Genomic DNA, 21,685 nt, shown 5'->3' with positions numbered 1-21,685 from the left:
CCTCCTCCGCCAGCAGAGCCCAAGGGGCCTTAGCCATCAAGTGCCAGGCTGTACACATGGAGAAACTGAATCATGGGGACAGGGAAAGGGCCGGCTTAGGCGACCTTTGGTTTTCAGCTCCATTTTAAAATCGAAGGTCCCCCAAGAGCCCAGCCATCCTCTCCTATCCATTCAGGAATAAAAAGTCATGGTCATGGTCCCTGCCAGCTCTGTCCAGCTTCTACGTGCACCCCAGCGTGTGGTATGGAGGGGTGATCTTGGATAATCAGGACTTGTCGGGGAAACCAACATTTCACAGGCATTCCCCTGTCCCCATTACCTACGTGGAAACCAACCCCTTCTGCAGTGGGATTGTTCTGTAGGGGCGGCAACGTTCCCCTGTAACACCATGAAGGAGATCCTTTGCGTGGACTCCCGCAGGCCTTCCTGGGCCTGGAGGAAGGAAGCTTGGACACATATTTCACTCTCACCCCTCTCCCCTCAGAACCTAAGAGGATGGAGCCAAATACCTGTAAGACCAGCGAATCGGAGGAAGACTACGTCGAGGAAGAGGAATCCGAGGAGGAGTGTGTTCAAGGAGAAGCTACCATCCCTTCTGACTCTCCTCAGCACGAACTCTCAAAGGCTAACTATAAGGAATTTGGGGATGGAGTGTCCTTATCTATTGTAGCCAAGAAAATTCCAAAGAAAATCATAGCCCCAACTGACTCAGATGACTTAGAAGTTGGGAGGAGAAAGAGAAGGCGGAAACGCAGGTAACAGACAGGTGCCTGGGTCCCCTCACCTGCCTGGCTGCAGAAGAGAGTCACCCCTTGGCGTCCCTTCAGCAGTTGCGGGGGGAGGGAGGTCTTCCCTTGAATCTGCAAAAGAGGACAGGCAGTTAAGGAAGATCGTTAACGTTTTGGCACTACAAAAACACAAAATTCAGAACCATCTGAGCTGGCTTGGTTTGCATTTTCAGCACGTTTCTATCATCCTGGTCTTCAAGTGGCTTTTAGAGACAATGAATTGCAATGTACATGGGTCGGGTACCTGGAAGCCCCAGGTCTGTCCTTTATCCCACTCTGCCTGATTTCTACTATTCCTCCCTTCCAGACCCCTGGCCATCAACTTGACCAACTGCAAGTATGAGAGCGGTAAGCACCCAGCTCACTCACACACCACTGTCGAGAGGCAGGCACCTGCAGCTTTCGCTCTGGGGATGGTCCCCAGTCAGGCTCCCAGCCCCTACATTTGTTCAGCTGGCCTATAACCAGTACTGAGCTACCAGCAGCTGAGACATCACTGTTGCAGTATGTCTTACTGGTAGTGGGAATCCCGCTGTTATCTAGCAAGAAAAAGCGACTGAAGGTCACCATTGCTCTCCCCTTCCCAGATTTTACTGTAAATGATATGAGAACAGGTCAATATGGTTGTGGTTCCCCCCCCCCCCCGCCAAGGAAGCCCTTGAGGGGGCTTGAGAAATTAAAAGAAACAAATCACCAGTTAGGTCAGCTATCTTTTCATCTCCTCCTGTGCCCACTGCTGTCTGGGCCAGGGGCCACCCCGTGTGGGAGGTGCCAGTGCGACCCCTCCGGAGGGTCGGCTCTGCAGGTCAGAAACCACCCCAATTTAGAGAGAGAAGACTCACAGGAGCAGAGAGCCAGGCTCTAGTTTTCTCTGTCCCGGATTTTGGAAGGGCCCTGACAGCCTCATGAACTTGGAATTGTCACATGGTAATTAAGCTGCAGCACAGGAGGTAAGAGCCACCGCCGTCTTCAGCCCACTCTCTGGTCAAGTCTGTTCCTTACCCGACCCAGCTACAATCCCCAGGCTTGCTGCCGGTGTCCCGGCTGGCATCACGGACCTCCCTCTCTCCACAGTGCGTCGGGCAGCCCAAATGTGTGGCCTGAAGGAGGTGGGGGAGGACGAGGAATGGACTGTGTACTGGACAGACTGCTCCGTCTCCCTGGAACGAGTCATGGACATGAAGAGGTTTCAGGTACAACCTCTGGACCCAAGAGCCTAAAAGGGGCCATGGTCCCTGAATGAGTCCTCTCCCCCTTCTGCTCGGGCAGCTGTGGCTGCTACCCTCTGTGGCTGTCCCCCTGGGCAGAGCAGGAAAGGCCATGGCCAGGGCTTCTGCTCCCCTGGAAAAATTCTTCTCTTGGGTTTCTGGAACTTCTCTTATAGGAAGGAAGGATCTGCTTCCTTCCTCTTATAGGAAGGAGGGCATCCGTGCCACCTGGCGCCCTTGAGGGCAGGTGAACCCACCTAAGGAGAAGGCAGCTTCAGTGCTCACAGCCGGGTGGGCAGAGTGATCGGCTTCTAAGCAGTTTAGCCGAGCATCGGCATCCACTGAGAGAGTCAGTGCGGGCCCCTGCACGGTAACAAGGAAGTCAGGAAAGATGCGTCCACAAAAAGATCATAGCCTCTTCATGGCATTGTTGTTATCCTCTAATTGGGTCTTTTTTTTTTAAGATTTTATTTATTTATCTGACAGAGAGATCACAAGTAGGCAGAGAGGCAGGCAGAGAGAGAGGAGGAAGCGGCTCCCTGCTGAGCAGAGAGCCCTATTCAGGGCTCGATCCCAGGACCCTGAGATCATGACCTGAGCTGAAGGCAGAGGCCCAATCCACCGAGCCACCCAGGCGCCCCTTAAGATTTTATTTTTAAGTTAATTCCTATACTTGACTTGGGGCTTGAACTCAGAACCCGGAAAGCAAGAGTCACATGCTCCACCGACTAAGCCAGACCTCTAATGGGGTCTTTGTGGTGGTTAGCAACTCCAGAATTTAGAAAGGTCTGCAGGCTTAGTTTGAGGGGAATCCAGGAAGGGAGTGGAGGAGACTGTAACTTGTCTTACAAGTCATGGGAGAAGAGCCTGAGAGAGAGAGAGAACTGGAAGTGCTTGAGGAGCCCCACAGAACGGTCAAGCGGGAAGATGAGCAAGACAACATGAACAACATTCCTTGGGGCATTAAGTGCTTTTACACTCTTCCCTCATGAAATCCTCAAAACCAACCCTGAGTGGCAGACAGAGGCTGCCAGAAAGGCTCAGAAACACAAAGTTCCTGCAGTGGACGAGTGGTAAAGCCGGTGAGACAGCCCAGAACCAACGCGAGATGCTGCCTCCTGGCTCTGGGGTTCCAGCAGGCACCCTGGCAACGCCATACCCTGGGGGCGCCGCGGCAGGGCATTCCTGGGACTGCTCGACTTTCTTTGATCTTTTGGAAAAAGGTCTCTCATGTGCTTGTGCTCCCATGTACCAATTCTTATAGGACGCATCTCCAGTGGTCTGGGGGATGTTATAAGGCAGCTAGAAGGCCCAGAGTCCTGGCGAATCCTTCTTGCTGCCCCTCATTTCCCAACCTCAGTGAGGACTTGTGTTTTGGGAGCGGCCAAGGAGGAGGTTCTCACTTGCTTTAGGAAACCTTCCTTTTCTCCCTTAGGGTATTTGGCACAGGGATTACCCCTACGGTGTTTTAAATATTTTATTTATTTGACAGAGAGAAATCACAACTAGGCAGAGAGGCAGGCAGAGAGGGAGGAGGAAGCAGGCTCCCTGCGGAGCAGAGACCCCGACATGGGGCTCGATCCCAGGACCCTGGGATCATGACCTGAGCCGAAGGCAGAGGCTTTAACCCACTGAGCCAGCCAGGCACCCCTGTGACTTTTTTTTAAAAGGTTTTATTTATTTGAGAGGGAGAGAGCACACAGCAGGGGGGAGGAGTAGAGGGAGAGGGAGAAACAGACTCCCTGCTGAGTGGGGAGCCTGACATGGGGCTCAATCCCAGGACCCAAGATTATGACATGAGCTGAAGGCAGATGCTTAACCAATTTAGACACCTAGGCGCACCCCACCACACTTAAGAGAGAGAAAGACAGAGAGTGCATGCATGTGCTTGTGGGTAGTGTTGAGGAGCAGAGGGAGAGTGAAAGAATCTTAAGCAGGCTCCACGCCCAGCACGGAGCCCAATGAGGGGCTCAATCTCAGGACCCTGAGATTATGACCTGAGCTGAAATCAAGTCAGACACCTAACTGACGGAGCCACCCAGGCACCTTGTCTACTGTGACTTCTACCTTGACCTTCTCAGTCCTCCTGGCATGCCCAAGGCCCCAGACACTGCTGCTTACTCGGCTAGTGGGGGTCGTTAACCAACTGACTCTGTTTCAGAAAATCAACCACTTCCCTGGCATGACCGAAATCTGCCGCAAAGATCTGCTGGCTCGGAACCTCAACCGCATGCAGAAACTCTACCCCACCGAGTACAGCATCTTCCCCCGCACCTGGTGTCTCCCTGCAGAGTGAGTGAGCCCCCCACTGCCCAGGCTCATGTGCTCCAGGAGGAAAGGTTTCACCATCTCCGTTCCCTCCAGACTCTGGCCTTGCGACCTAGAAAGTCTCAAGGGATGAGAGTTTCAGCTGGTCTAAGAAAAGAAGGTCTGAGACAGATGCTCCAGGAAGAGCGTGGATGGGAGCAGGGCTCCATGGAGCCTGGCTCAGCTGTGATGCACAGAACCCTTCTTGTTTTTTTTCTTTTTTTAAAGATTTTATTTATTTATTTGACAGACAGAGATCACAAGTAGGCAGAGAGGCAGGCAGAGAGAGAGAGAAGAGGAAGCAGGCTCCCCACTGAGCAGAGACCCCGATGCGGGGCTCGATCCCAGAACCCTGGGACCATGACCTGAGCCGAAGGCAGAGGATTTAACCCACCGAGCCACCCAGGTGCCCTGCACAGAACCCTTCTAACCAGCCTCTCTCTGCATGTAGCTTTGGGGACTTCCAGTCCTATGGCCGCCAGCGAAAACCCCGCACCTATATCTGCAAACCGGACAGCGGCTGCCAGGGACGGGGCATCTTCATCACCCGAAACCCCCGGGAGATCAAGCCGGGAGAGCATATGATCTGCCAGCAATACATCTCCAAGGTGAAGGGTGCCTCGGGACCACCGGGGCCCTCCCCGAGCCCTGGGGTGCCTCGTCTCTCCCAGTACCAGAGAGGAAGCTGGCCTGCCCATTCGCTCCTACCCTTCCTGCTACTTCCCCTCATCTCCGAGGCAGCCCAGAGCCAGGCTTCAGAGCAAGCCCTTCAGGGTCTGAATCTGAGTTTTCCCACTTCTTAAATGTGTGATCTTGGGCCATTTCTTAATCTTTCTGTGCCTTAGTTTCTTCATCTTTGAATGGGAATGATAGCAGTAACTACCTCATACTTCATACAGTTATTGTGAAAATTAAATGAGTCATTCTGATTTGAAACGCTTACAACAGTGCATGGGATAGAACGAGCACTTCAAAGGTTTTCTTCCCCGGTGGGTGTGCGTGCTTTCAGCCCTTCCTCATCGACGGCTTCAAGTTTGATATGCGGATCTATGTCCTGATCACGTCCTGCGACCCTCTTCGGATCTTCATGTATGAGGAGGGCCTGGCCCGCTTTGCCACTATGCCCTACATGGAGCCCAGCCACAGCAACCTGGTAAGGGGCCAGCTGGCAGTCCTGGGGGGGCAGGGCGGCGCCCTCCTCTCCTGAGCGCTGAGGTTCCATGGAGAAACCAAGTAGAGAGGCTGGTCATTGTCACCCATGAAGGCTGGCACCTGGCTGGGAGAGCATCCGGTGGGCAGTGAGTGCCACGAGGTCCTTCCTGGAGGAGCCTGGCCAACCCCTTTCCCCGGGACCTTACCGGACAGTTCGTAGGTGACGACGACGGGAGATGAGCTGTCCTGGGGCGGGATGGGTGATCAAAAGGCAACGAAGGGCTGGAGACAGGGTGCTGGGGGGAAGCCATCTGAGCCACAGGGCCGCTCTCTTCCCAGGATGACGTCTGCATGCACCTGACCAACTACGCTATCAACAAACACAATGAGAATTTTGTCCGGGATGATGCTATGGGCAGTAAGAGGTACTCCCTACTCTGATTGCTCTTCAGCTTACGGTCTCAGCAGCCCAAAAACTAAGCCGGCTCTTGGGAGGCCAAATGCTCAGGAAAACCATCTTTATAGACCCCTGTCCTGTGCCTGACCTCTAAGTGTGGCCCCGCCCCCCATCCTGATCTGTAAGCCCCGCTCCACGCTCCCATGCAGGCACCCGGAAGGGGTAGTGGTAGGGACCATCCTGCCTGCGGCCCAGACCCGCTGGTGTAGAAATGGGTGGTCCTCTGAGCACTGGGCCTCGCAGGAAGCTGTCCACGCTCAACGCCTGGCTGCGAGAACACGGCTACGACCCTGGAGAACTGTGGGGGGACATCAAGGACATCATCATCAAAACCATCATCTCAGCCCATTCTGTTCTTCGCCACAACTACCGAACCTGTTTTCCCCAATATCTGAGCGGAGGTACATGTGCCTGTTTTGAGATCCTTGGTTTTGACATCTTGCTGGACCACAGGCTGAAGCCCTGGCTGCTGGAGGTGAGGAATGTCTTTTGGGCTTTGCAGAACCAAGGTTCAGAGGCCGCCCTGAATGGGACGCCTGGCACACACGTGCCCTCAATTGGTGGAACAGAGAATGGGGCTGGGGATTTAAGATCTCTCCACTTTTGACCCGATGAGTCAAATCTGAGTGTGGTCTGGCCACCGGTCCAGGATTTGGATCCCAAGTGTTCCTCACGTAATCTTTGTCTTTAGGGATACTGTATCTATAGAATCAGGCTGTCTGGGTATCAGAGGGATCTCCGTGGCACAGTCCTGTGGCCTGGGGAGTCAGAAACACCCCACCTCCTTGGCTGAGGCCTCTGCAGGGGGAGATGTCTTGACTATACCCTCAGTCAGGTCTCCAGGAGACCAAGCCTGCTTGGGTGGTTGGGGAATGGGGTGGATAAGGACTCCTCCTGGCAGGTAAACCACTCTCCAAGCTTCACCACCGACTCCCGCCTCGATCGAGAAGTGAAGGATGCACTTCTCTGTGATGCCATGACCCTTGTCAACCTCCGAGGCTGTGACAAAAGAAAGGTGATGGAGGAGGACAAGCGGCGAGTCAAGGAGCGGCTTTTCCAGTACCACCAGCAGCCACGGGAAGCGAGGTGCTCCAGGTGTCTGAGCTGTCTTGTTACCACTGGCCTGGGCAAACCGGTGCTTCTTTACGTGGGGAAGGTGGACTAGGGCTGATAGGCTACAAAGAATAACTTTTCTTCTGCAGAGATAATATGTTACATATCACAGACAATATGTTCAAAATTCAAAAGATACTGTGAATAATCTCTTAATTCTTCTCCAGCTACCGTATCCCCCCCACCCCCCAGGAGCCAGTCTCTGTTCCTTGGGTTATGTGTATACTTGGATATTTATTTTTATTTATTTTTTTTAAAGATTTTATTTATTTGACAGCCAGAGATCACAAGCAGGCAGAGAGGCAGGCAGAGAGAGAGGAGGAAACAGGCTCCCCGCTGAGCAGAGAGCCCGATGTGGGGCTCGATCCCAGGACCCTGGGATCATGACCTGAGCCGAAGGCAGAGGCTTAACCCACTGAGCCACCCAGGCGCCCCTTGGATAAATATTTAATGCATACATACCTACACACACACACACACACACACACACACACACACACACACACACACACACAGATTGTTCTCCTCCCTTTACCCAGACAATAGTGTAACTTTCACATTCTCTGTCCCATGCTTAGCAGTGTCATTTGGAGCTTTTTCAGATTAGCACATAAGGAGCTTTATGTGGTCTGATGAGCTGTTTGTTCTTGCTTTTTTAAAAAAAAATTTATTTATTCATTTGACACAGAGAGAGATCACAAGTAGGCAGAGAGACAGGCAGAGAGAGAGGAGGAAGCAGGCTCCCCGCTGAGCAGAGAGCCCGATGTGGGGCTCAATCCCACGACCCTGGGATCATGACCTGAGCCGAAGGCAGAGGCTTTAACCCACTGAGCCACCCAGGTGCCCCCCCGCTTTTTTTTTTTTTTAATAAAGCTCTTCTAGAAAGCTTATAATGAAACAGAAAACAATTTAGTCATTCCATAATAAGGGGTTGTTGAAATCAGTCTTTTTCACCCACTGTTGCTTTCATTATAAGATGGGTTACAAACAGGGCGATTTGTTGCCAATACTAAATTATAATGTTAATAATATGAATGAGTTTGAGTAGGTTTAGAATTATTCCCATATTCAGCTCAGGTCATGATCTCAGGGTCCTGGGATCGAGCCCTGCATCGGGCTCTCTGCTCAGCGGGGAGCCTGCTTCCTCCTCTCTCTCTGCCTGCCTCTCTGCCTGCTTGCGATCTCTCTCTGTCAAATAAATAAATAAAATCTTAAAAAAAAAAGAATTATTCCTGTAACATCACTCTTCACCACCTGCATTGCTATAGGCAGGGCCAGTGTGTATTTGATCTGTCACGATATCCTGAGGGCCCAGAACACGTTGGCACTTAATGTGTGAACGGAGGGAAGCAGAACTGTAAATACAGTGGGTATTCCCACAGCAGGACTGCACATGACTGCATGAATCGTGTCCTTCAGTGGGGAAAAGGGCTGAAACTACTGGACTTATTAAGCAAACATACAGGGGGGCCTGGCTGGCTCAGTGGATGCAGCGTGTGACACCCGTTCTCAGGGTTTTGAGTTCTAGCCTCAGACTGGGTGTAGAGATGACTTAAAAATAAAATCTTGGGCGCCTGGGGGGCTCAGTCAGTTAAGCATCTGCCTTCGGCTCAGGTCATGATCCCAGAGCCCAGAATCGAGCCCCATATTGGGCTCCCTGCTCGTTGGGAAGCCTGTTTCTCCCACTCCCCCTAACTGTGTTCATGCTCTTGCTATCCCTCTGTCAAATAAATAAATAAATAAATAAAAATAAACATAATCTTTTAAAAAACAAGGAACGAAAGTACAATCATAGAATCACTTGAATACTAGGCAGCCATTTAAAAATGTTGCTGTATGATCCCGTTTTTGTCTGAAAGAAGAAAGGAAGGGAGAATTAAAGAAAGAGCAAGGTAGTTAGGAGCAAAGCTAGGATTCAGACTTGGGGGTCCTGCCCGAGTCCATGCTCATAACCAATATGCTAATTGCACAGTAAGATTATGGGACATTTGGTCTTTTGTGCTTCTGCATTTTCTGTAATTAACATAGATTATAATCAGAAACCCAAAAGATGGTGGTCACTTGGGAGTGCTAGCGTATGAGGGGACCCCTTTGCACTTAAGATGAAAACCAGATTTCTGGGGCACCTGGATGTCTCAGTCATTAAGCATCTGCCTTCAGCTCGGGTCATGATCCTAGCATCCTGGGATTGAGTCCCACATCGGGCTCCCTGCTCGGTGGGTAGCCTGTGTCTCCCTCTCCCACTCCCCCTGCTCGTGTTCCCTCTCTTGCTGTGTCTCTCTCTGTCAAATAAATAAAATCTTCAAAGAAAGGAAGGAAGGAAGGAAGGGACGGAGGGAAGTGAAGGGAAGGAAAGGAAACCAGATTTCTGGAAGTCAAACCTCTATTTTCATGGCTACACACAGGTGGGATTGGCCAGATGGCCTTGGCAGTTTTCCCTACATGGGCCACGGACAGAAAGGCCATGAAGCTAGCAGGAGATCCTCAAAGCTCTGGCTAGCCTTCCTTTCCCCACTGAACATTCTCCCAGTCCTCCTGACTCAATCTGAACCTGGTTTCCACAGGCGAGAACAAACTGAGTCATCCCATGCCGCAATACTGGACCAGGAACACTATGAGGATTCCCACCTCGGGGGTTACCAGCGGATCTACCCTGGGCCCGACACGGAGAAGTACGCACCTTTCTTCAAGCACAATGGCTCCCTCTTCCAGGAAACTGCTGCTTCCAAGGCCAGAGAGGAGTGTGCCAGGTACTTTGCTTTGCATTCTCCTCTGTCCACTTGGGCAGAGCTTTTCCTGAAGCTGAATTGCTCCCCAGCAGGGCAGAGAGGAAGCCGGACACTTGAGCAAAGAGGAATGGGGTCATATGTCCTATCAGACTCTTAGTGACTCCGTTTCCCTTTAGTAGCCTTCCCGTCTTCCTCCTCGTTCTTCTCCTGTCCCCCCCACTCTCCCATACCCTGTCTCCCTCACCCTGCTTCTCCCCAGTACAATTTCTCCAGTGTCTGAAGCTGCTGTGTCTTGTCAGGCAGCAACTGGAGGAGATCCGCCTTAAGCAGGAACAGCAGGAGAACTCAGGCAGTAAGAGGCGAAAGGAAAACAGGGACCAGAACCAGGGTGAATCAGCAGGGGAGAAGAGCCGATCCAGGGCCGGGCTCCGGAGACTTTCCACCCACTTGGCTTACAGGAACCAGACCCAGGAGAAAGAGGTGTCAGGGGTTTGGCAGCTCTTGCCTTTCTGCCGGAGATGGGTTGGGCCTCCTAGAGAAGGGAATCTTTGCTGTCCTCTCCTCCTCTTGTATAAGGGAGTAAGGAGTTCCTAATGAGTACATTGGATCTGACCTGGTGGACCAGGAGGTGAGAGAACAGATAGCAAAGGGCACCTTCCACTAGGGTCAGGGAAGGGAACGGGGTGGGGGTGTGTGTGTGGAGTGGGCAGGAGTCCCCCAGCCATGACGGCGTGGGACTCCCCCTTGGAGATCTTGCCCTCATGTGCTTTAGTACATGTAAAGTACTCAATGTACTTTACAGCTGCTGCCCGCGCACCTGGATACCATGCATCCTCAAGAGATTGTGGAAGAGGAGGAGCTCGAGCGCATGAAGGCCCTGCTCCAGAGGGAGAACCTCATCCGAAGCCTGGGTATTGTAGAGCAGCTCACGCGCATGCTGCACCCCAGCCGCCAGGGCCGGAAACAACTTCATGAGTACCTGGTGAGGGTCCCTACGCAGCCTCTCACAGAACACGGGAAAACGGGCTGCAGCAGCGCACGGTGGTCCCAGCACAGGCGGCTAATGTGATGGTATCTGGCGCGCGGCCCGGGAGAGCAGAGTATGCTGGGTGTTGGGAAAGGGTCTCTTGGTTCCTTCTGCATTTGTTCCCCAGCTCCCTTGTTTGTGGTAATGACGTCCGGCCCAGTGCAGCTCCTTCTCCTAAGAGACCTGTTCTCTATGTTCCAGTCTTGCAATAACCCCAAACTCATGACTGACAAAGAACAAGGCCACCCCCCTCTGTGGCTTCTGTGTAATCTCTCCCTAGAACTGCCAGTACCACGGCTCTAACGGGCGATAAGTAAACAGACTTGGGCCAACAGAACAGCTGCCGCATTCACTATTCCCTGGGCTAGTAGCAAGCCTACCGAGTCCTCAGTTTTGGCTGGGCCCCAAAGGAGTTAACGGGTTAAATAGTGGCCACAGCCTAGAAGAGATGTTTCAGTCACCTATCTGCTCACACCGCTCCATCCAGCCTCAAAAGAAATATAAGGGGCTACTCTTCTCCTCTAGCCTAGATGCCACCAGGACGGGCTGTGCAGTCCGGAACTGCAATCTGTGAGTCTGGTCCCATTGGTCCTCCTGAGAAGGGCCGCAAAAGAGCAGGGCCCTCCTCATTTCCTGCATCCAGTCCGGGCCCACGAATTGGTCCCCAGGATCTTAGGGCCACTGCCAACCATGAATGCTGCAATTCCACATCATTCCTGGTGCCACCTACGGCCCAAGAACTTCAACTGGATAGGAGATCCAGCAGCCATCGGCCCCTGTTCATTGTCAATGAAGACATCTGGAAGGCGCTATTTTTCCAGTGCCAGAGTCAGGCTCACTAGCCGTAAGTATACAATACCAGCTTTGGTCACTCAGACTTGGGTAAATTCCTAGTAGCAAACATTACAGCTGGGATGTTCCCAAAATATAACACGGCACTTCCACCAGTGTGGGAGTGGGAACAGGTAGTGGATCCTGGTAGAAATGGCAGAAGTACAGCCCCAGCACTCAACAAACCGAACAGGGAAACCGGCAAGTAAACACACAATTACGGTGCAGCGTCGTATAGATGCTGGAGGGGAGCATGGGATGCCATTCCTCTGTGTTGGTAGCTGGGCAACAGGTGGTAAAGAGGTGAGGAATCTCCTGTGAATACCAACTCAGGGGACCCATGTTTCCACTGCAGAAGGCCAAGCCAACAGAAGGCTAGAAGCCATAAACAGAGCCCTGGCAGGATCAGTGTCCTCCTCCTTAACCCCAAAGCAAGGCTATCTTCTGCAGCCAGAAAGAGTGGAAAGTGGCTCATGGACTGATTGTGCCTGCCCTCCGCGGTAGCCTCTGAACACAGAGCACCCAAACCCGTGATCTCACTCTCTGCCCTGCCTCTGCACCCCTGATGCCGCAGACCACTGCCCTCCTTGACCTCAGCCACCACCGGTTAACGCAGGATGCAAGCTCAGCACTCAACCTCTCCTGGAGAGGTCCCTCAGGCTTCCAAAGGGGCGGAGGGCCTTCGATCTTTGCTAAATCAAAGACTGCCACCAAGCTTCAGTTTGAAAAGCCCTGGCCAGGAACCCTGTTTGCACAAGGCAAAACACAAAGAAATCAAGAATTCCTCAATACCCTAAGACTATTTTCACATCCGTAAAGACTAAAAGATGAAGAGGCGCCAGGGTCGGCCACGTACTCATCCCCGCCCTTCAAACCTTAGCCTGGATTTATAGCTAGGTGATGGGTCTGAACCCTGGGTGCGGCCCGGGGCTGGAGGTCATCCCGGCGACAAGAAGCCCCCTTCCCAGAGGAGCCGAGTGCCCAAGGCAGGGGTCTGTGGCCATCAGAGGACCGCCGAGGGGACGCCTTTAACGCCGTCGTGGCGGAGACAGGCCGGCCTGGGTAGCCGTCGGGGTGGAGGGGCGGCTCTTGGCAAATGAATCCGTCTTTTTATTAAAGTTTATGGCGTTTTGCAGGAGCGTCCTCTACGTCATTCTGGCCCTTGCATTTCAGGCTCAATACTCTCCACATTCACAGCCGGGAAGGGTGGGCAGCGCACAGGTTCAAGCCCAGTCTCCCAGTCCTCAGTCGGAAGCGGGAGAGGCTCGCAACCATCCCCGCTTCCGGCCCGCCCGTCCACTTCCGACCCCGCCCCTAGACTTCCGGTACTGCGCGTTTCCGGCTGCTTTAGACTTGTTGTTGTCGACATGGCGGTTGCTCTGAGCGTCTTGCTGGGCGTGCGTGTCCGTGCTGCTGTCGCTCGCTGTGGGTTCGCGACCCGGGGGGCGGTAGACCCCGGCTCTCTCGGCCGCGAGCCGGACCCCGATTCCGACTGGGAGCCGGAGGAGCGGGAGCTGCAGGAGGTGGAGAGGTACCGGCTCCTTCCTGGGCCCTCAGCCTGAAGCGGGGCTTCGTACCCCTGCGCTCCAGGCCGCGCCCGCTAGGAGCCGGGCGTGGTGCCGCCGCATCCCACGAAGCTCTTGATTCTTACCCGTTGTCAGGGGCGCAGGGGCGGGCGTGCGGCTCCTTTGGGACCACAGCTTTCTTCAGCAGTGACGCATTTCATCACCCGTTTAGAAAGTTCGGCGTGCTTACGGGCTGTGTTAGGTATTAGATTTCTGGGGAGGTGTATGGAGCAGGTCTGAGCCAACACACATGGCCTGGTTGCCCTTGCAAGCAAAGAGAAGAGGGCTGGGCTCTTTGTGATGTAGTTTCGAGGCTCTTCAGCCACCCATTTTGCTCCCATGCATGGCGTCTGCCATTCGTTCTCTCCCCCAGCACCCTGAAACGGCAGAAAAAAGCCGCCCGGTTCCAGAAAATTCGGAGGCAAATGGAGGCTCCGGGTGCTCCGCCCAGGACCCTGACGTGGAAAGCCATGGAACAGATCCGGTAAGACTCGCTTTGGTTGAGATGAGCTGAGATGAGAAGTGATGAACACGGGGGCCTAGAACGTTATTTTTATATTTTACTTTTTCGTTATTTAAAGATTTCTCAATGACAGAATAGTATAACGAATTTTCCTAAGCTCGTCATCTAAATTACCAGTTCTTAACATTAGTACACAGATGGTTCGTTTTTGCTGACATTTTAAGAGTAGGCTGGAAGACATCACATCATTTAACCTCAGAATAGTAGATCGTGAGGTTTTTAAGGTCAGGGATGGGGGCTTCCCTGGTTATGTAGAGGTTTTTCTGAAGAGAAAATCTGTATCTTAAAAGTCATAAAGCTCCTTTTAAAAATTGTTTTGAGTAGACAATACGTTACATATGGCTCAAAATTAGAACAGTGTAATGTGGTCTATACATTGAAAAGTTTTAATCCCGGGATGCCTGGGTGGCTCCGTTGGTTAAGCGTCTGCCTTGGGCTCAGGTCATGATCCCAGGGTCCTGGGTCCAACCCCGCATCCGTCTCCTTGCCCAGCGGGGAGCCTGCTTCTCCCCTGCCTGCCATTCCCCCTGCTTGTGCTTGCCCGGTCTCTCTGTTTCCCCCCCCCTCGTTCTCTGTGATAGTCAAATAAATAAATACAGCCTTAAAAAATAGTTTTAATCCCATGAAACTATTTTTGTGCCTTTTTCCAGGTGTCCTTATGCAAATAGGAGTACGAATATAGATTTTTATATTCATTTCCTTAATCACAAACAGAATACTGTAAATACTGTTCCACACTTTTCATTTTGCACATATTTTCTTTTTCTTTTTTCCAAATAATCTGTACACCCAATGCAGGGCTCAAACTCATAACCCCAAAGTCAGGAGTAACATGCACGACTGATTGAGCCAGGCAGGAACCCCTTTTCAGATATTTCATAGACCTTTCCACTTAAGAACAGAAAGCTCTTTTTTTGGAGAAATCTAGTAAATCATAATCTTTTTTTTTTTTTTTAAGTAATCTCTATGCCCAGTCTGGGGCTCAAAAGCATGACCCTGAGATCAAGAGTTGCATGCTTTACTGACTAAGCCAGCCAGGAGCCTCAGTAATTCATAATTTAGTTAACTAGTCTTCATGATGTGTATGTGGGTTGTTTGCATTGACTTGCTGTCTCAAATCGTGCTCTACTGAATATACACAGCAGTCCCATACCTGGCAGGTATACTTGTTGTGTACATTCCCAGAAGTAGAGTTAATAGGTGCAAGGGCAGATGGGTTTGCATTTTGATGAATATTGCCAAGTAGGCTTCCGTAAGTTCTGTGTCCTTTTCCATTCCTGTTAGAATGACTCTGAAGGTGACACTTGGAAGGAAGGGGATTTTGTAGAGCAAAAGGAGCTTTTGTGGGCCTGTAGCACCTCTCGTGTCGTCCTCCTCTCCCCTCTTGAACAGCAGCTGTTCCATATCTTCCTGGCACCTTCTTTTCTGTGGTTAACAGCTATCCTTTTACCTTATTTTTTTTTATTATTTCTTTTTTTTTTTTTTTTTAAAGATTTAATTTGTTTATTTGACAGAGAGAGATCACAAGTAGACAGAGAGGCAGGCAGAGAGAGAGAGAGGGAAGCAGGCTCGCTGCTGAGCAGAGAGCCCGATGCGGGACTCGATCCCAGGACCCTGAGATCATGACCTGAGCCGAAGGCAGCAGCTTAACCCACTGAGCCACCAGATTTTATTCATTTATTTGACCGAGATCACAAGTAGATCTTGTGATCTTATTTGACAGAGAGAGATCACAAGTAGACAGAGAGGCAGCAGACAGAGAGAGGGGAAAGTAGGCTCCCTGCCGAACAGAGAGCCTGATGTGGGGCTCGATCCCAGGACCCTGAGATCATGACCTGAGCCAAAGGCAGAGGCTTTAATCCACTGAGCCACCCAGGCGCCCCTAAGATTTTATTTTTAAGTAGTCTCTTACCGAGTGTGGGGATTGAACTCGGAACCCGACTGAGCCACCCAGGTGCCCCTATCCTTTTACTTTAAAGAAAAAACTGACTATTAGTTAAGATCCCTTTAGAGCTTCTTGGACTTCCTCTTTATTTCCAGTTCTCAGTGTTTACAAACTAGGGGAAATGGTGGCCCTTTACTTGTCTGGGACCAATGCCTCTGCACTAGGTCATAGTTGTACCCAATTCCTCAGAGACCTCTGTCTGTCAGTTCCAGGTCCTCCCTCATCACTTTGTTCCCAGCTCGCTCTCCCTGGCTGCCTGTCCTTGTTTGGTCACAACAGTGAAACCGTTGTCCACAAATCTTATCACTGACTTCCTCACTGCTAGGGATTCCTGATGCTCTGGTCTGCTGCCTCTCTAATATTTCTGCAGTATTTGATCTTGTAGTGTATTTTCTTGGACTTCTCATCTCCTTTAACTCAGGGTACTACTCACTTCTATTTCTAGGGCTGCTTTTCTTCCTTTCCTTCTGGGTTTCCCTCATCCCTCCTGTATCTTAAATACTGCTGTTTTTTAGAAATGTGTTCTTGGTCATTTTATCTCCACCTACTTCTCATGTGATTTCAACCACCCCTGCTCTTCACTTATGACTTCCGAATCTGTCATCTCCAGTCTGTGGTTTTCTTCTAACCTGTATATATTCAACCATGCCCTAGACTATATCTCTTTGGACGTCACACGTGCTTTTCTTTTCCTTTTTTTTTTTTTTTTTTAAAGATTTATTTATTTGTCAGAGAGAGAGCGAGAGAGCACGCGCACAAGCAGGCAGAGAGGCAGGCAGAAGCAGAGAGGGAAGCAGGCTCCTCGCTGAGCAAGGAGTCTGATGCCGGCCTCAATCCCAGAACCCTGGGATCCTGACCTGAGCCGAAGGCAGCGGCTTAACCAACTGAGCCATCCAGGCGTCCCTCCCTGGACATCACACGTGTTTTTCAAACTTAACATAATAAAATAGCAAACTCAGAGTCACAAAATTTATCATTGTTCCCTGTTGACTTCATTTTGTTCCTGCCTTCACTCTACCCCTGAATGGTCCCACCAGTCACTCAAGCTGAAAGCCTGAATCTGCCTACGTGAACCCCCGATATTTAGTCCTTACCAAGTTCTACCATTTGGCTTTCTATAACAGTTCTAAACTCTCTTTCTTTTTCTGGTTTCTTTGCAACTGCCACAGTTCAGACTGCCTGGATTTCCAGGACAGGCTCTTGACTGATTTTTCCGGCTTTAGTTCTACCACTGAAAACTACTCCTGGATTGAGCTTCAAAATGAAAAGCTCCTTGTGGCATTCATTGCGCTGCTTAAAAGGCTTCCTGTGCCTGCACGTGGTTTGCCATAGCTTGCGTGTCCCAAATTGCAGTTTTTTTAACTCCATTCTTTAATGCCATTTTTTAATAAACCCACTTAAAAAAAAAATCCTTTCTTGGTTCACTGTTGCTTTGGGTTAAACTACATAAGCGTGACATGATGCTGTTCCTGTCCTCACTGTTAGATGAGTAACAGTGGTGATGGGCTGCTCTGCATTTTACATGCTGCTCTCTCTGTCATCAGGACCTTCACTCTTCCCCTCTGCCAGCTTAGTCGTCTTCACCCTTCAGACCAGCTGTAGACGGACTTCTGAGGCAATTCCCAAGCCACCACAGGTGTTGTGATAGCCTGTCCCTGTTCTCCCAGGCGCTCTGACAGCATCCTTCGTGGTGTTGCATGTGTTAGTATGCGTCTCCACCACCAGACTGTATGTTCTTTGAAGGGAAGGACAGTCTTCATGCATCCCCAGGATCTGCCTGGGGCCTGGTGCACAGTAGGAGTTTACTTGATGGACATAAAGTGACTTAGGAGTGGTGGGGTGTTGGTGTCGGCACATAGGAATGGAACACAGCCGTTCAGTGGCACAAGATAGAGGCCATGTTTGCTGTTTTTCTGAGCCCTTCTTTTTCACGTAGATACCATTAGTATTGTTAGTTAGCTACTCTGATAGCGGACTGCTTCACAACTTGAAAAAACCTGCTGCTTTTTCCCATAGGTATTTACATAAAGAATTTGCAGAGTCCTGGTCAGTTCCTAGATTAGCTGAAGGCTTTGGTGTCAGCACTGATGTGATCCGAAGGGTTTTAAAAAGCAAGTTTGTACCCACATTGGAGCAGAAACTGAAGCAGGATCAAAAAGTCCTTAAGAAAGCTGGACTTGCGCACTCACTCCGGCAGCTCCCCGCCTCTGGGGACACGTTGAAGTCACTGTCTGCGAGCCACTCTGGATCAGGCTCTTTGCTGATGCCAAGGGGTGAATCCTCATTTAGAGGCTGGGGTCACAGCACAGCTTTGCACCTGATAGACTCAAACACTCACGGTACAAATACACCACAGAGAAAGAAGGGAAGGAATCAAGGAATCCAGGTCCCGGAGGAGGAACGCTCCGTGCCTGTTGCAGCAGCCCTAGGTCATCAGCAGCAAGAGCTGCAGAAGTCCTCCACCAGCGACGGTGCGGGCAAGAGAGGAACTGATGGTTATGGATTGCCAAGCGACACGCTGGGAGATCTGAAGGCAGAGGAGCCGGGTGAGCAGAACTTCAGCCCCAAAGTTGTCCAGAGGGGGCGAGAGTTCTTCGATAGCAACGGGAACTTCCTGTACAGAATCTGAGCGGGAGCCTGGCTTGTGGAGCTGCCAAGTGAAACACAGCTGGGACAGGATATCTGGAGCCGCCTGGACTTCTGTGTGTGGATTCTCCCCCTTGGGGTAGCAGGAAATGATGAGCCTGGAAGGTGGGAGGAAAGAGCCGGTCAGATTTAAAGGCAGTGAACTTCACAGGGCAGATGTATGTGGCAGGGCAGGGTTAATGACCGCCGGGTACATTCTGCTGTCGTGGAGCACCGTTCCTGGTCTGACCCACGTGGATCCGCAGTGCTCACGCTTCTTGCTGGGGCTCTGTGTGTTGAAACCAGCCCGTGTTGCGAGTGTTGTTAGGCCCCTCTGTGATACTTGCGATATGTGTTTGAGGAAAACTGCATCGTTTGCTTTCTGACCTCACTCACTTCTTGAATAATGAACACTGATAGTTTGGGAACTGCTTAGTCGATTGTTTTCATTATATGCAAAATAAAGTAAAATGTAGCTTTTGTGTCAATTGGTGCTCTCTGGGGTGGGAGGGTTTACCTGTGAATCTGGAGAGGGAGGGAGGGAAAGAGGCAAAGGGTCCCTTGCCCTTAAACACTGGGAGAGAGATGGAGCCTGAGGAGTTCCCAGCAAAAGGCCCTGTGCTTCACCCTGCTTAGTCATAGGGTTTGACAGCCCAAAATGGGGACATTAGCCCTTCACGGATCACCTCGTGCAAAGCTGCTCTTCTTCCAGTGGCTGGGGCTTTTTTTTTTTTTTTAAGATTTTATTTATTTATTTGACAGATAGAGATCACAAGTAGGGAGAGAGGCAGGCACAGAGAGAGAGAGAGGAGGAAGCAGGCTCCCCGCCAAGCAGAGAGCCCGATGCGGGACTCGATCCCAGGACCCCGAGATCATGACCTGAGCTGAAGGCAGCAGCTTAAACCACTGAGCCACCCAGGCGCCCCTGGCTGGGGCTTTGATAGAGATTGAGTATGGGGATTGACACCCCCCCCCCAAAAAAAAAGACAAAGCAGGCAAAGGCTTTATGGCCCTAAGCATAATCTCTGGCTACTTTCAAAAGCTTGAATAGCATCTAATTTTGCAGTTGTCTTCAGATTTTTCCAAGGGAGCTGAGATGTGGGCGAGAACAGGTGATAAGCCCCCCCGAGTTTACTGATTGTTGAAGAGACACTTAATTATAACCAGAAACTGACAATCAGTAGACACAGAATGAGACACATGCAAGCAACAGAAGAGTCCAAGGACAGTGTTCAGCCATGCCTCATTATAACAAGTCACTGGCAAAAAACTGGTTATTCAGAATTTAAATATATGTAGGATGTTTAATGAAAATAATTGATTTTCTTTTTTTTTTTTAATTTTATTTATTCAACAGAGAAAGAGATCACAGGTAGGCAGAGAAGCAGGCAGAGAGAGAGAGGGAAGCAGGCTCCCCGTTCTGCAGAGAGCCCGATGTGGGCAGCTCGATCCCAGGACCCTGAGATCACGACCCGAGCCGAAGGCATTGGCTTTAACCCACTGAGCCATGCAGGTGCCCCAAAAATAATTGATTTTCTAAACCTGTCATTGAGTCTGTTCATGAATCTCATTGCTGTTTCAAATGTCACTAGTAGCAATTACAGTATCATTGATTACTGCTAACTTGGGCATTGGATGAAGGGCAAGGCTCTGTCACATGCCAGTCAAAGGTAAGAGAACCCAGGTGCTCGTCATATAGCAGTAGGCAGGGTGCCTGGGTGGCTTAGTTGGTTAAGCCAATGCTTCGGCTCAAGGTCATGATCCCTGAGCTCCACAGGGAGTCTGCTGCTCTCTCTGACCTTTTCCACTTTCATGCTCTATCCCTCTCTAATAAATAAAATGTTTAAAAAAGGTGGCTCAGTGGATTAAGCTGCTGCCTTCGGCTCAGGTCATGATCTCAGGGTCCCGGGAACGAGCCCCGCATTGGGCTCTCTGCTCCGCGGGGAGCCTGCTTCCTCCTCTCTCTCTGCCTGCCTCTCTGCCTACTTGTGATCTCTCTCTGTCAAATAAACAAAATCTTTTAAAAAAAAATTCAGCAGTGGGCAGACAAGGCCCTGTTCTTCCTGCTTTGTCACTATCATGACTCAGTTTTATTACGATTTTTTAAAGTATGGTAATTTGTCATTAGAACCCTTTGGTCATTTTAAGAGGTGGAAGATGCTATTTGACTAATTTTTAACTCCTGCAAATCATTTGACTACGCCCTTTACCTGGTGGGCTCTGGAAAATTAAAAGCTGTTAAAAAGCTTTGATAGGGGGCACCTGGGTGGCTCAGTGGGTTAAGCCACTGCCTTCGGCTCAGGTCATGATCTCAGGGTCCTGGGATCGAGTCCCGCATCGGGCTCTCTGCTCAGCAGGGGCCTGCTTCCCTCTCTCTCTCTGCCTGACTCTCTATCTACTTGTGATCTCTCTCTGTCAAATAAATAAATAAATAATTTTAAAAAAAAAAGGCTTTGATAGGTTTTCCATTTACCTCATCCCCTACCATCCTACTGCATACCAAGCTTAAATCTTTATTCCATTTTTGCAAATGCAAAAGGTTTTACGCCTACTGGTTCTTTGTCTCCAGATTTTCACATGGTAGATTCCATGTCATTCAAGCCTCAGGTCAAACGTTACTTTCTTGGTTAGGCTTTCCTTAATCACCCGGTCTAAAGCAACTCTTCACATTCTGTGACCACACCACGTTTAATATTCCTCGGCATTGAAAGAGATTACTACTGTAGTGTCCGCCGTCGCCCACCTCCGTGCATGGAGGCAGGAGACCTGTTTCGTGTTCATTGCTGAAAGTTTCAGCTCCCAACATGGATTCCAATTTTGGTTGGGTAGAGAAATGTTTGGAGAAGCTTACCAGTCAGTCCAGAATGGCAGAAAGCCCTGCCTTTTCCCTTTGCCAGCCTACCCATCCAGACTTCAGCCAAAACCTAAGCTTTCTCCAAGTTGAATTGTTCGTACTTTATTCCTATTTATTTATTTAATAGAGAGACACAGTGAGAGAGGGAACACAAGCAGGGGAAGTGGGAGAGGGACAAACAGGCTCCCCGCTGAGCAGCGAGCCTGATGGTCCCAGAACTCTGGGATCATGACCTGAGCCAAAGGCAGACACTTAACAACTGAGCCACCTAGGCGGCCTACTTTATTCCTTTTTATTATTATTATTATTATTATTATTAAAAGATTTTATGTATTTATTTGACAGACAGAGATCACAAGTAGGCAGAGAGGCAGGCACAGAGAGGGAGGGAAGTAGGCTCCCCGCCAAGCAGAGAGCCCAATGTGGGGCTCGATCCCAGGACCCTGGGACCATGACCTGAGCTGAAGGCAGTGGCTTCAACCCACACTGAACCACCCAGGTGCCCCTATTCCCCTATTTTGCAGGTTTTCTGACCGATACATTTCCTGTATTCTTAAAAAA

General features: G+C 50.5%; 2 protein-coding genes across 2 annotated transcripts; both read left to right on the top strand.

Annotated features, from left to right (window-relative positions):
• The first annotated feature begins 1,775 nt into the window (after positions 1 to 1,775).
• TTLL13 (tubulin tyrosine ligase like 13) lies at positions 1,776 to 12,876 on the top strand. The gene is given in 14 exon segments (XM_046006973.1): positions 1,776 to 1,981; positions 4,158 to 4,288; positions 4,755 to 4,911; positions 5,313 to 5,456; positions 5,795 to 5,880; positions 6,156 to 6,387; positions 6,814 to 6,998; positions 9,590 to 9,775; positions 10,054 to 10,234; positions 10,557 to 10,736; positions 11,307 to 11,625; positions 11,968 to 12,096; positions 12,099 to 12,140; positions 12,143 to 12,876. Coding segments are annotated over 14 exon segments (2,361 nt in total). The 5' UTR covers positions 1,776 to 1,879; the 3' UTR covers positions 12,430 to 12,876.
• An 86-nt stretch (positions 12,877 to 12,962) lies between these two features.
• Positions 12,963 to 18,750, top strand: NGRN (neugrin, neurite outgrowth associated). Its single transcript, XM_046010226.1, has 3 exons — positions 12,963 to 13,143; positions 13,551 to 13,661; positions 17,662 to 18,750. The coding sequence occupies exons 1-3, from the start codon at positions 12,980 to 12,982 to the stop codon at positions 18,272 to 18,274; spliced, it is 888 nt and encodes a 295-aa protein (XP_045866182.1). The 5' UTR covers positions 12,963 to 12,979; the 3' UTR covers positions 18,275 to 18,750.
• Positions 18,751 to 21,685: the final 2,935 nt, after the last annotated feature.

The sequence above is a fragment of the Meles meles genome, chromosome 6 (genome assembly GCF_922984935.1).
Source record: "Meles meles chromosome 6, mMelMel3.1 paternal haplotype, whole genome shotgun sequence".
Classification (NCBI taxonomy): Eukaryota; Metazoa; Chordata; class Mammalia; order Carnivora; family Mustelidae; genus Meles; species Meles meles.
The sequence above is the reverse complement of the archived record's forward strand: the minus strand, read 5'-3'. Positions and strand labels throughout refer to the sequence as shown.

What these genes read in the sequence shown, in the direction of transcription:
- NGRN (XM_046010226.1), top strand. Translation starts at nt 12,980, where the DNA reads ATGGCGGTTGCTCTGAGCGTCTTGCTGGGCGTGCGTGTCCGTGCTGCT. An exon ending in GAGCTGCAGGAGGTGGAGAG is followed by an intron (nt 13,144 to 13,550) that starts GTACCGGCTCCT and finishes TCTCTCCCCCAG; the next exon opens with CACCCTGAAACGGCAGAAAA. An exon ending in AAAGCCATGGAACAGATCCG is followed by an intron (nt 13,662 to 17,661) that starts GTAAGACTCGCT and finishes TTTTTCCCATAG; the next exon opens with GTATTTACATAAAGAATTTG.